Raw genomic sequence first — 15,116 nt, forward strand, 5'->3', positions numbered from 1 at the left:
TGCATAAGGAAAATTTTGTTAGTAGAAACTCTAGTAGAAATGGATTCTCGGACGTCTGCATTTTTTTTTCTTCAAAAATTAAGTTTTGCCTGTGAATTATGACCACTCATAGAAATATAGAAATCCTTCATTCTTGCGAGTTTTTTTTTTCTCACGCTCGACAGAGTTGCACTTGGAATTTTTGTGACAATCTGCCAACAAAATCGGGAATCCGTTGACACGGTAATTTCGACGTCGCAAATTATTTCTCTCTATTTTCCGTGAACCGTGCGATTATCACCGGACGGCGCGATCGGTCACGATACTACTAGACTCCTCGTCGTATCTCATTTGAGCCGATTTCTCTGGGATCGGGTCATCCCGAAATCTTCGCCATGCACTCCGTTACTGTGTCAGTTGATCACTCATTCCTTTGCAGCACGACGAGCAAATGCCATCACGATCGCACAGTTTGGCTGGAATTCCGGAATTTCGTGGAAGCGTAGCGGCTGCTCGTTACAGAAAATCCTCCGTGACGGATCCTATTCGTCGTACATCCGCCGGAATTCCGGGGAACGTTGAAAGTTAGTCCAACATCAGGTCTTATGGTTACGGTATTGAAGTGTTTCAAATTTCTCTTCGTTTTCAGGTGATCTCCTGCTTGATCCGATCACCATCAACCAATCAGTGAACTTGGGAAATCACGTTGACAGTGAGTTTTCCTACGGTAGTCTTTTTTTTTTTTGTTTCTTTCTAAAACCCACACAATTCTATTGATAAAGTAATAAGAGATAAAGCGCTTGACGTTCCTCGTTCCCTTTGAGATCATTTGCACTCAGAATCCTGGAGGTTTACGATCTCGGATATATAGCAGAGCCTTCACAGTTGCTTCCGAAGCGCAAATAATGTTCGAATCAGCGATCCTGTCTTTCCAAACTAATTCAGTAACAATGCGATATTTCGAAACGATATAGAAACTGCGGGAAATTGGAAAAAATTGGGAATTCAAAAAAGAAAACACTGAAAAAATATTTTGAAAAATTATATGCCAGAACATTTTCATCGTCAGTGAAACGTCCACAAAAGGTTCTCGAAGCTTCTTCAGAATGGGTTTCTCCAGAATGTTAAGGAAAAGGTGAAATAACTCTTTAAAATTCATGTGTTTAATCGGCAGAAGTTACGAAAAGAGGTTTTCCAGGAATTCAGAATTTAATTTTTAGTTTTAATTGACCTGTTAAGGAAACTATTTACATCCTAAAATGAAGAAATGAAAGCAAATAAAGTAAATTTTTTGAGTCCAGAATTTTTTTACACAGTTTTTGAGTCCAGGATTTTTTTTCTGTAGCTCTTTGAGTTCCGCCTTCTCCGTTAATCAATTGATTTCCTGTGATCTTACGCATCGTATGGTAAATCGTATGGATTTAAAGCAAATTCTTTCTGATTTTCTCGACGAAATATGGATTGAGTTGTGCCGCCGTTCAGCTATCGTTAAATGTTGGCATGTTGAATACGGTAGTTTTTTCTTAAAATTGATTTTTTTGAGCCGTAGCCAAGATAGGCATTGATTCCCTCTTATTGACAGTTTCGGCGTCATCGCCTTCGTCAGAGCGCAAAAAAAAGGATCAAAGCCATCAATGACTGAAGTCAATACCGATCTTGATTACAGCCCAGTGTCAATCAATACCAATGATCAATACTAATTTTGGTGAGAGCTGAAGCAAATCAATATAAGAAGATATGTATTCAACATGTCAAGGATATAGGCACAGTTGAATATGGGGACTAATCCAAAAAATATTCCCTTGGCTTCAACCCAACTCACGTTGACCAATTTCAAGGGCGACCAATTTTTCCCTGCGGTTTTTCCTGCGTGGATATTTGTGCTCCGTCAATCGCATAGGTAGTCACGTTCAGGCTATTTTTGAGTGTTTGGGTTTTCAAATTCCTAATAAATTGCGAATTATGATACAAATCCTTTCTTCCTTAGGAATATGACATTTACTTACATTTGTTTACTTAACTACAAACCATATTTGAAGCATGCCGAATATATTCGATTTGATTAATTCCCCGGTAGCTCGGGAACCAAATGGAAAGGTTAAAACAGATGCTTATATCATTAGGAATGTTCGATTTTCTATAAACCTTAGGATTTTAAGATGTTGTATTGATTTCTACTGAGCTGAACACGATGTTGTCAATTGATTTTACCGGCTGAAGTTTCGGTAAATTCCCCTTCTTCAGATCCTGAATAAAAGCGAGATTCAACTCACAATCTAAGCGACCAAATCCCTTCACAACTAAACAGACAAGCCTTAAGTCTACTTTTTTTAACCGCTAACATAGGGACCGCACTAAATGCAATCCAGTTATTAAAGGCGTCACTCCACGAATCTGAAGTGATACGAATTTCAGGTGGAGTATTCGTATACGGGATAGTAGCTTATGGGAGAAGAGTGAGTCCGTCCATTTCTTCCTAATTGCAGTAAAAAAAAACGGCTCTGAAGATACAACATCGAGCGTTCCGGCACGCTATTTTCTACAAGGAGTTCGATCGGAGCGCGCCAGCCTTCTGCATGCGCCGCATCTTCCGAGCCGTTTCTTATGGCAATTAGGAAGAAATGGACGGAATCACCCCTCTCCATAGTCTACGATCTCGTATAAGAATACTCCACCTGAAATCCGCACCACCTCAGATTCGTGGGGTGATGCCTTTAAGAGGGCTGTTAACAGATTCCCTAAGCAAACAAGAAAGAAAGAGGTTTTCTCTCACTTGTATTCAGTAACATATGTATGTCCTCATTACTATTCTTTTGCTGGTGTTATTTTTGATATTTGTTCGTGGTATACTCCATTCGTAAACACATGGGTTGCCAAAAGAGAATAAATAAAATAAATAAATGCCTATAGTAGGGTCAAAACGATATGAAACACGTACGCAATTGCGTACGCGGCTTCTGTCGATGTGGTGCGGTGGGGCGCAGCGGTTAGGAGCGTACTGGGACCTTTGCTGGCATCATCCATCGCTGCAGTTCGCGACGGTCCCACCTCGGTCCTAACTGCTGCCTCCATCGCGCCATTTCGAGCGCGTACGCAAATGCACCATGTTTCATGCTGTTTTGACCCGACTATACCTCGGATAGGAAAAACCCAGTAGTGACCGCTGACTGATCGATCCCGAGACCGAATGATTTCGAATTTCTCATTGAAATTAGAAGAGCCATCCGAAATACGGCGCAAGTTCCCGCGTAATCGAGAGATATTGTCTTGGGATTCATTACAGTTATATCAGTAGTCTAAAAGTTAAAATAGGATAGTCATGAAGTCATAGCCATGTTGTTAAAGCTGTGCGAACGTGAGTAAAGCCATCATTGTTGAGATAATACCGTTCCCTCTACTCTTTTCCGGCTTTCCCAGGGGTTTCCTGTATGATTGTTTCTTTCCCGTCCCTGAGTTTTTTTTTTTCGTGGAATCGTTAAAATCGATGGCAGTGATACGCAGTATTGTACTTCGTTACGGAACGGCAATCATGCTCGTAATCAGCACTGCGATAACCATCATGACAATTTTTGGTTGCATCCAGGACAGAAGGAATGTTATCAGTGTGATCCATGTCATGTCGATAACGGAATTAATGCAATCGCACGGAACACTTCACATTATCAATCCGATAAGGCTTACTTTTAAAATTTTGTTAAAAGCTGTTGACTTTTATGGCCATTTTGCCAGCAATATTTGCACATAACGAAGTAAACGGTATTGAGATCGATTAGATATGAACGGGGGAAGGGGGAGGGCGGACTAAACGAATGAACTCTGTTTCTTGCAGTAGGTAGGGATACAGAAGGTCCCTTTGTCCGGAAATAAATCAGGGTACAAAAAAACTTATCTGACTTACAGGATAATCTTCACTCCTATTACATTAGGAAGCTAATGTTTCTTTTTTTTTCAACGAAAATCTTTACATACCGTAATTTGAAGCTACTAGATACATCTTTCTCTCATATTTCACCTGAGGATTTGTCCTGCTTCTGGTAGGTTACAAATCTGAGATCACCTCAAATTTGTAGCCTAACGGTCGGGATCGTGTAAGGATACCGCCACCCATCTCTGCAGTTTGTCATGGTTCCATCTCGATTCCAATCGCTGTCTTCTCCGCACCGCTTCGAGCGCAGCCACTTACGTAACTGTCCGTGCTTCATATCGTTTTCAGCTGTTTATCTTTAGCTTTTAACAATCAGCTGATTTGAGCTTAGTAAAAGCTTCACTTTTTGGCGCTGGCACGCCAAAGGGACGTCATGGGACCCATCGGGCCCCTTTCTATCAGTTTCTAGCGCCGGCACACCAACGCCGCCGCCGTGGGACTCCTCCCACCACATTTTATTGCTTTCCGGCGCCAGTACACTTATCTAACGCCGTTGAACCTGTTTCAGTAGCTTTTTGGAATTTTCTAACACACAAACACACACCACACGCACACACCAAACATGCTACAGGCTACGCACGCGCGTGACAGATTTAAGAATGACAAAACCATTATTATATAGATATAGCAAGGTAACATCCCCTTTGCTATTTTGCGTAATCAGTAAGTCACTCATATATTTAAATGGATGAAATATAAACTTAGATACATAAATATGTATTCGAAGCATAAATATTTCCATAATAAGAAAGAGCAAGGTGAACGGAGTTATCGCTGAAACGGAATGCTCCAACCACTTTCATTGCCATTCGATCTTTTTTTTGATTGTGCTAACATCCTCTACAACTCACTGCAGATTTTGATTTGATGAACAGCTCAGCGATCGAAATATAGTAGGGTCGAAACGACATGAAGCACGGTGCAATTGCGTAAGCGGTTGCGCTCGAAGTGGTACGGTGGAGCGTAGCGGTTAAGTTCGTGTGAGGACCCCTGCTACCTCTTCATTGCTGATGGTCCCAACTCGATCCCAACCGCTCTCCTCACCGCACCGCTTCCAGAGCAGCCGCTTACGTAATAGCACCGTGCTTCATGTCGTTTTGACCCTTCCACAACAAAGAGGGTATTATTTTTTTGGGCGAGAGCTCCTCTTCAAAGACTGTCTTTATTTATTTTTCTTCTCATCTCCTTTTCGCAGGTCCGGTGGAAAATGTCCGCAGGCTAGTTCTTCTACATCCTGACGATGATCCGCTCATATTTTCTGAGATGATGACACTTGAACCTACCATAGAAGGTGACGTTTGGAAACAGAACGCACGGTAATAGTGATTCTCTTACATGTATTTCTCCTTATTGAATTCTCTGGACTTAGGTGGATAAAGTATATACAAGTCGTCGAGGGAGATTTCACTCGTTTTAGTAAACCGTATATCCCGTTGTTACATATACAGGTATTTATGTTATTTACGTCTCATGCTTAGTATTTCATCCTCGAATTATGTTTATAGGCTTTAATGCAGGCAAGGAATTGCTTGAAAAAAGGTGTTATTCTTTTGGATGAGGGAGCAACGGATTACGACAGTGTTGTTAGTAAGTTATTCGACCATCTGTGAAGGAATAAGTAAAACCATTTAAGGACAACGTAATTGCGAAATTGACGTGGTCCGAAAATCCTAGGGCGTAGAGTTTCTGATGTAGATTACGGAAGCGAGCAGAGCTCCACTCAATTACCCCTTGTCGTCCTAAAAAAAAACTTCATGGGAACCGCTTTAACTCCTACGAGGTACGTTGGAACACCCACCTTTGTACACGTTGCGGTCCGCTCAGCAACCTATTCTTTGGTTTTACTTGAATAGGGTGTCGAGGAGACCTCGCTCATCTACGAATGCTCGCTCGTGGACGTTGCATGTACATAAGGGTGGCGCGTTGCAACTGATTTCGTAGGAAAGAACGTCGTCTTCCACGACATTTTTAACGAGTACTAGGGGAAGATGAGCGGAGTCGCGCTCGTTTCTGTAATGCACAATCCGAAATCTATGTTTACCTTGCGGTTTTTACGAATTACGTTGTCTTACGTTTTTATGTTTACCACGTCAGTTTCGTGTTACGCTGCTTTTAAACGCACTATTTAGACACAATTGTAAACGAGTGGATCAAGCGAGGACTACTGCGAGCAGTCGCATCACCTGCTGTTCGTACAGCCTTGTTGGCTCCTAAACAACACCTTGGTGCAGGTGCAGTTCAAGAGGAAGAACATTTCTGCTCGTTAGAATCTCAAGTCGTTGAAGAACATAGGAATTCTAAACAGAAGCTCTCAGAAGAGAGCGCAGAACGTAATGAACGACTTTCTAAAAACGAAGAAGGAAGAGAGGAACACGTAACAAGCGGAAATCCAAGTAATGAGGAGAATGAAAAAGACCATGGTCTGTCTCTCCACCACGAACACTCATCGTCGAACATCGTAAAAGTGAGGTCAGAAGTTGTTTCCCTTTTGAGCTGAGGGTCCAAATTGTTTCAATTAGGCCAATCGCCGTTTGGTGTTGAAAATGGGATCACACGTGGAAGGTGCTGTAATTCTGACCGGAAAGATCGTGCAGCTGGATCGAGCCGCAGCAGCTTTCGTTCGTCTTCGGGCTCCGCAGGTATTAACTCCAAACATAATGGAATCCACCTTCCCATGTATTGGACTTACTGTAGCAGTGAGTTGCGTCTATAAATGGTAGGATGAACAAAACCGCCTTTTCAACCCGAAAATGAGCAAAAAGAATCACATACTTCGTGGCAGGAACCAATGACGCAGTACGAACCACAATGTAAACAATGCAATCGTTTGAAAACGTGGAGTTTTTGGATAGGCCCACTTTTTCTTACGTTTTTTTTGGGGGAGATTTACAAAACACTCCAACGTTTCCCACTTTTCTAACCTGGCTTAGTACTGCGCTGAGCTTAATATGTGCCCGGTTAGGAAACATATTTAAACTTGCAACGTTTTATAGTCGGTTCAAAACGACATGAAACTCGGTAAGTAAATCGGACGTGTCACTACTTTTTCCACTTTCTTTTTATTAATGCTATTAACCCACTTCACTTACCGTTCTTTCCCAAACGATGTCACATTTCTCCTCGCACTTTTTTTGCACATTAGTTCGGCTAACGGCGATTTAGTCGGGTCAGAACGTAATGTAGCTCGGTCCAGTTGCGTAAGCGGCTGCGCTCGAAGCGGTGGAGCGGAGCTAGCGTTTGATCGAAGTGGGACCATCGCGAATAGCTGCAATGAGTAGTGCTAGGAAAGGTCCTCCACGACCCTGAACGCTACGCTCCTCCCCAACGCTTTAAGCGCAACAGCTTAAAAGAGCTTGAAATTATCACGGAATTGGCCTAATACAAAAATCCTAAAGAACACGTATAGTTCAGGTCGTAGATTAAGAAACCTAGCGTGGACCCGTACAATTCCCCCTAGTCGTTTTAAAAAACGGTGTTTCTTCCTACGAGGTACGCTAGGTACGCTGGAATACGCCTCTTTGAGCACGCTCCGGTCCCCTCAGCAGACTATTCATTGGTTTCACTTGAATAAGCTGGTGAGGACGTATCATCGACTGATCGCTCGTGGAAGCGACGAGTGCACAGAGGTGGTGCGTTCCGACTTACATTGTGGGAAAGAACGCCGTCTTCCACCCCGTTTTGAACTACGATTAGGCGAAGTTGAGCGGAACCACGCTCGTTTCCGTAATATGCAACTCGAACTCTTTGTGTTCTCTGTGGTTTCCGTACTAAGTCAATTTCGTGATACTTTTAAGCAATTGCGCAGAATTGATAAATAACTTCGACTTTTGATCCGACTATGGCTGTAACATGATGTTGATCAATAACTTCTATCGAGGTTTCAAATTTCAGAAACTTTACCCTGTCGTTCCCGATTTGCCGATACCTATCCGATTCTTATTTGTTCTTGTAAGCCCGAAAGAAAATTATGATAGAGAGCTGTTAGGTGTGGGCCGCACAATAGGATCACTACTTTCAGATGAGGTGAGATTCAAAAATTAGGAATCTGGTTATCACTGCTGCCTCATACAGATGTTTTTTTTAGATTTTTCGTAAAGTAGCACTGCACACACTCGAGCCATACACCATTGTCGATGCCACCGATGAATTCCTCTCTCAAATTGTCGCTGTGCCACCTGGTATATGCTCGACAGATACACGATGGGAGCCGAGAGAGACCGAGACGAAGGTAAGAACACCCGTATCTTCCCTCATATATTCTACATATTCATCATTCTCAATCCGGTTTTTATCTGGTTTGCCCGACCAGAGACAAGAACGAATTGAAGACAAAGATTTCGGTGTGAAAGTTTCACGAAGCCGTTTTCGATGCGAGAAGTGGCAATATATGCTTTTCTGAAAAACAAGTGTTGAAAGTTTTTAAATTGGGTTGGCCCAAATGTTTTCTCGTTTTTGGACTAGGAAATTTAAAAAATTAAATTCATAACTAAGTGTACACACATCTTCATTAATCAACATACGAACCATTGTAATGGAGACATTTTTCCCCACGAGCCATCGGTTTGTTGGTTACGATGGAGTAGAAGTTCTTGCTTGTGAACGAACTTTTAGAGGGCATATTCTGCATCCTGCTGGCATCAATGAGAAGCGTTAGGTTACAAGGAGGACAGGACTGTAGTAGCCTAGGTGATAGCTCGAAACTTCGCATTTGGTTCGCACTGAGTTTATGACGGCTGTCAAGGTGGGAAACGCTGCAGTCCCTGTGAAACACATATTGCCACCCCTTCCAATTCATCGTACACTTTATGTTGGAAGCCCTTAATAGAGGATGCTACAAGAAAACATTTAAAAAATTATGTGGATATCTGCGTTTTCTCTGACCAGAATAAACTACGTAGCAGGTAAGGTATTTACTTACTATAAATCCCTTGTATGCGCTGTTAATGGTTCCTATGAGATGGAATGCACTATAAAGAGTCAAATTGCTATAGTTTCCATATATTTACGCTCATTTTGAGTATTATCTGAGAAGTTGTAATGTTCCAGCAAACGCGATCAGTTGGAATGTTGTATGCCACTTATCGGGATAACGAAGATGACGAAAGCCGAGGTCGTGAGGAAGGCATTGTTAGGACAGGGAAACTTTTCGGAGGATTGTGTCAGGATTTGAGGTAATTGTGGTTGTCAGCTACTTTCGTTGACTTTATACAACTAAAAAAAATTCATTAGAGAGGTCTACTTGTATGTAGAATTGAAGAATTTCTTTCTTTTTATCCATTCAGACTTACGAATTAGTTATTTAGATAGGTTATTTTTAAAAAAGAAACTGTTTAGCAGTAATCGGAGTTTGGGTATATTCCCGGTGTCAACAAGTTTGATATGAGAATCGATTATTTCTTCTCACTTAGTTTTCTGTTTTGAGATTGCAGAATAACTCTAAATTTGTCATAGGTTCGAAACCTACATAGATTTGTGACGGCTAAAATTATGCTATCCAGCATGTCGGAATGTTCTGATAGTTCCAATAATGATCAATATATAGCATCTATACCTATCTGGTCTGCTTGTTCAAAGTACTATTTCCAGAGTTAAGATGCCATGGTACCTGTCAGACTTCACGGATTTCTTTAGCGGACGATTATCACAGTCCCTAGCTGCAACCATTTTTCTGTTCTTTGCCAATATCACATCAATTATAACGTTCGGAGCAGTGATGGAGCGGATTTTACATCATCAAATGGTAATCGTATTCACTTTTAAATTGTTTTGTTCACTATACACCATCAGAAGCTCTCTAGGAAGCTTTTGATCTTTCCTCAATGCAGTTGTGCTTTACCTATTATTAGGTTGATGCATAATTAATGACTTTTTTTCCAAAAATTTGAACTCGTGCACAGAAAAAAGAGTTTAGTGTTATGTAGCACGTTATTTGAAAGAGCATTTCTTTCTCTACAAGGTAGTGTTTTTGGTTTTTTTTCTGCTGATTTAATCTTTATTAATTTTGACATCAATAAATAGTACAGCTATCTATATTTTCTTATAATATGGTACAACAGGGAACAGAAACGTTCGATAAATGTGCTGAGTATTATGTATGATATCTTCGGCTGTTTTCTAAACAAACAGCTGGAAACATGACTTACTAAGCTTGGATCTTTCTAACTGAACCTGCTATCTGTTTAAGGCATCAGTCGAAGCCATTCTCAGTGGCGGAATATCAGGGATGATTTTCGCACTGTTCGCTGGTCAGCCACTCAACATCCTGTCGGCTACTGGTCCTACACTCGTGTTCGAGAACATTTTATTTGAATTCTGCATGTATGTATAGTATCTATAAAATACAGGAAGTATGTATTTCAAGAAAAAAAAGTTTGTTAAACGGAAGCTGGACGAGCGAAGTGAGCAGTACTAAGAGTGTGAAAAACTCCAACTATTTCTTCAGTGGCAATGGCTGGGAGTTTTTGCCGTTTCGATGTTGGGTTGGAATATGGATAGCGGTTTTCCTCGTCGTCCTCACTGCCACTGATATGTCTGCCCTCGTTGGTCTTATTTCCAGGTATGACTTTCGATGAAAACACTAAACAAATAATTTTATATCCCACAATCTCTGCTCAGGTTTACCGAGGAGGCATTTGCCACTTTAATTTCAATCGTCTTCATAATTCAAGCCTTTCAAAAACTTATGGAGATTTCGCATGACGCTCCAATAGTTGCAGATCCAAGAGTAAGTATTTCTGTACAATTGTCAAATAACTGTCACCACGAACGTTGCTGTTGTCAATGTCTGAAATTATGTTGGTGTAGTTTAGGAAGTTTATGAGTCTCCCTGCTTCTGCCATATCAATAATTTCGATGAAAAAGTCAATGCAACAATTACCATGAGGTTAAAAGATATATCTGCTGAAGGTGAGATAGAATCTGCACGATGACGTTTATTAAAAATGTAAATACTCAACAAAAAAGACTCAAAAGAGCTGCTCAGAGTGTGAGGAACGAGGCGGAGAGGCGGTAGGACTCCAATGTCACTTCAAACCAGATGTATACATGTTGTCAGTGCTATTGACGTTTGGAACGTTTGCGTTAGCCTACGGATTGAACCGATTCCGGAATTCAAAGTTCTTCACATCAACAGTAAGTCAGTTTTGACATGGAGCTTCTGAAGCATTCGAAAGTTAAAAGGGTTTGATGATGTTTGTGATGTGTTTCTTACTTGTTACTTTCTAAAGTGAAATTCCTACTAAAAGTACAGCAAAGTGAGGGAAAACATGAGAATAAACATAACGAAGTAGTGAACAAAAACCAACACACACTAATGCGGAACCGTTTCGCAAAATAATTTCTTGCCAAAGGCAACTACGAAAGTTGTATTTCTTTCCGAACATCCTAATATATATTCGTACAACACTTTATTCCAGTTCCGCCACACTCTAAGCGACTTTGGTGTTGTTATTGCGATCACTGTTATGACTGTGTTCTCTCACATGGTTGGATTGGACGTGCCAAGCCTTCACGTACCACGGCATTTTAAGGTGTTTATTTTCATAGAACATATAGTAGTACAACAAATTCCAATGTACAAAAACTCCTGAACTGTTTCTATTTGCAGCCTACACTTGATCGGCCATGGGTTGTCGACATATCTCAGATTCCTCCTCTTGTTGCTGCCATTTCCTTCATCCCTGCTGCCTTCTACACAATTCTTATTGTTATGGATCAACAAATAACTGCTGTTATCATAAACAGAAAGGATAATATGCTTAGGGTAAGGATCTTAAGTGTTATTTAATAGAAATAGAACCACCGCTTACACTTATACCACCTGAACATTGCAGAAAGGAGAGGGATACCATCTTGATCTCCTCGTCATTGCCATACTCGTGTTGATCTGTTCTTTTTTGGGACTTCCTTTCTATGTTGCTGCAACTGTGCTGTCAGTAATGCACACAAACTCTCTTCGAGTCTATTCCGACTCCTCTGCACCAGGAGAAATCCCACGATTTCTTGGAGTGAAGTAAATAGCATCAAAAAGTTTACTTTAATCACTGATTGCTAGAGATTTCAGAGAGCAGCGGCTTACAGGTTTCTTCGCTCATTGCCTTATTGGACTTGCTGTGTTTTTAACCGGGGTTATAAAGGTACGTTTTCTCTCACTTCTGTAGAGTGAAACACATCTGATTGTAATGGAAGATATATTCAAGACTTATTCTAAAAATAAGCTCGCTAGTTATCATTTATACAAAAATCGTTTCTAATTCCGACTATAAATGCAAATCTGCCTCGTTGCCACTTAATGCACAGCAATTTGACTATGTAGGAAGTTCTCAGCTGTTTATCACAAAACTCTTTAAGCTTGTGCCTCTGCCAGTATTAATTGGAATATTTCTTTACATGGGTGTCGTTTCTTTGTTAGGACAACAGTTCGTGCAGAGAATCGCTTTACTGTTCACGTCTGTGAAAAATCAGGTACGACTTCGAGCAATTATGGATTTTCTTAAATGATCGTCCACACATACTCACTTCAACACTTCAGCCCGATTATACATGGTTACGTTGTGTGAGGATGCACAGAGTTCATCTCTTTACAATAGTACAACTCCTTTCTATCTGTGGTCTGTTCCTGGTTAAGTACACGAAGACAATCTCTATGATGTTTCCTTTAATGGTGAGTTTGTAATCTTATTTGAATGAACAATACGCTCGTAAAACTAGTTCGAGGAAAACTTTTGCGTCATATCACTTCCTTCCGAGCATCAGCTCAGGAGTACGTTGAGATTTTCTCAACAGGAGGCGGTTCTCAACAGGAGGTGCATAGAAGGCGGTGGCTCCAGAGGGAGGGTTGTAAGGAGTCATATTCGATACTTGTCTTTGAAATAAAATAATTTAATATTCGAATAAATGATTAAAGAAGACCCGAAACATGTGCAAAGAAAATAGTTTAGCTAACGTGATGGTACACATACCCGCAAAATAATGAAAAGATCTTATTCTTTGTGCTTCCACTAATGGAATTAGTGTGCTTGTTGGGGCAATCTTGGCGGACCAGACCACTTAGCATTTTCTTGCTGTTCGAAACTACATGTCACCCCAAGCCATCTATTTCGATCAAAAACCACATTGCTGCAAAAAGATTCGAAATGAACATGAAAAGATCTTTGTTGAACTTTCTTTGAGATAAAGCCAGCTTTTTCTACAAAGCTGAGATCGCAGGTAGCTGCGTAGTGTAAGACGAATTGTCATTGATAGTTACAGTGAAAATCCGACCGATTAGCCGTTGCTAAGTCATGTCAATTTGGAGAAACGTTGGTAAAGACGCGATGGCTGTCGGTACAACTTGATAACTCTACTATTTCCTAAACTTAACATAGTTAAGCTTGTGGTCATGGTGATTATGAGGATGTTCGTCCTGGAAAAAATATTCACTCAGCTGGAATTATCATCACTCGACGATCTTTTGCCCTCTTTCAAAGAGGTAATCAAACCCAGCTCAAAGAGGTACGATAGTTCTATGATCTCTTTCAACTTTTCAACAAAATTACTCAAGACAAACTTGAATTATTGCAGGAAATTATTAAAGGAATTGTAGATTAAGGAAATTCTTTGAACATCCTACATTGTGTTATATCAGGTTAAGGAATAATTGTTGGCCATTCCCTTCAAACCCCACATTGGAAATAAAAACCATGACCAAAATGATAGAAAATTTCTTGCCCCAAGAGGGTGGTGTTAACGTTGGAATGTGATAACGTTGGAATCAGGGTGGGACCACCGCGCACTGCAGCGATGAATGCTGCTAGCAAGGATCCCTCTTTGATTCTAACCGCTAAGCTCTACCGCACCGCTTTTCGAGCACTACCGCTTCCTTAACTGCACTAAGCTTCAAGTCGTTTTGACCTGACTATCTCTTCTTTCGTTTCGGTCAGCCCACATATGTCGTGTTGTATCGATCGTAGTAGACGAACAGGGGGAAACTTGTAGCCAGAAACAAAAATCAATCCAGAACATGTAACCTGACTACATGCGCAACAACATTTTACTCTTCAATTCAAATTCCATTCTTCAAAAGTTCAATAAAATTGCATTGTTGAGTTCAAAAGACTGTCAACTGTTATGAATACAGTTTTAAAGCGAACCTCCCTAACTGTTTTTAGCACATTGACTTAAACGCGCGCTTAAAGCAGTTAATCAGTCACGGAATCAGTACAAAAATACTAGAAAAAAATGCTTAATCAGTGTCTTTTTTCAGACAAAGTCGTCAGGAGACGGAAGATCTCCTAACAAAGATGTAAAGAATTGTTGCAATAATTGTATAGACGTTATTAGTTGCAGCTGTGAACATTTTTATTCTATATGTATAACAAGAGCTATCAGTTCAACGAAATAAATATGATTACATAGCTTTTTTCTTCCTTATAAATAACAATAAATAAATAAATATATATATATATATATAGTAAATAATAAGTAATAATAAATAATAAATAGTTACTGTCTAAATTATTTAAATTATTGTGAAAGTATAAAAAGGATGAAGTCACTGACGCATAAACTCACTTGGGAATGCGCCAACACGTTTTCTGCAAATCCCATTCGTTGAGGTTTTGGAGCGCGTGTTGGTCTGCCTATGCAATGACTAGCTGGGGCCAGGCGGTCAATACAGTGTTTTTATTCGCCTAGATAAGTCTGGTATCAATTTCTTTCCCCGGAGGAATGAAAAGCTTTGTTGGCACTAGGGAGATTTTGAACCATTGACCGTGCTACCACAGCAAACCTGTAACCACTGCGCCACACCCGCCATTATCACCATTATCTCTACGATATTCAATAAGATGAAAAATCCATAAAATAATTCACATCTGTTAAAAGCATCATCCCACGAATCTGGGGTGGTGCGGGTTTCAGGTGGGTTAGCCTATACAGAGTCGTAGATTATGAAGAGAAATACTGCGTTCATTGGAGAAACAGGGGAATACCAAGTATTTATTCCTCTTCCATAAATCTTTTTTGAAACGAATGACGAAATAAAAGTAATAAATGAAGATCAAAAAAGAGAATAATTCCCGCAAAGCTGAGGCACACCATGATTATAATCTTACTAGCACCGTATTTTCATAATGATTTACACACAAATAAGCATCCAGAGAGGGAAACTACATATTTTAGTGTGGAAGGCAGTTCTAATACAAAGTAGCAGAGATACTCGTTAAGATCTTCG

At 40.4% G+C, this 15,116-nt stretch overlaps 1 protein-coding gene across 1 annotated transcript; it reads left to right on the forward strand.

Annotated features, from left to right (window-relative positions):
* Nucleotides 1-430: 430 nt before the first annotated feature.
* On the forward strand, nt 431-14,190 carry RB195_000354 (uncharacterized protein; the record flags this gene model as incomplete). The annotated part of the gene is made up of 25 exons (XM_064196637.1): nt 431-563; nt 629-691; nt 5,100-5,220; nt 5,274-5,352; nt 5,410-5,491; nt 6,034-6,135; nt 6,190-6,368; nt 6,424-6,543; nt 7,796-7,927; nt 7,989-8,132; nt 8,951-9,075; nt 9,491-9,644; nt 10,089-10,222; nt 10,347-10,460; nt 10,520-10,628; nt 10,714-10,810; nt 10,887-11,035; nt 11,320-11,433; nt 11,511-11,666; nt 11,737-11,915; nt 11,967-12,039; nt 12,254-12,367; nt 12,435-12,566; nt 13,275-13,396; nt 14,148-14,190. 25 exons carry the CDS (start codon nt 431-433, stop codon nt 14,188-14,190), a joined length of 2,970 nt encoding a protein of 989 aa, XP_064052518.1.
* Between the last annotated feature and the right edge of the window lie 926 nt (nt 14,191-15,116).

This window comes from Necator americanus, chromosome IV (genome assembly GCF_031761385.1).
Source record: "Necator americanus strain Aroian chromosome IV, whole genome shotgun sequence".
Classification (NCBI taxonomy): Eukaryota; Metazoa; Nematoda; class Chromadorea; order Rhabditida; family Ancylostomatidae; genus Necator; species Necator americanus.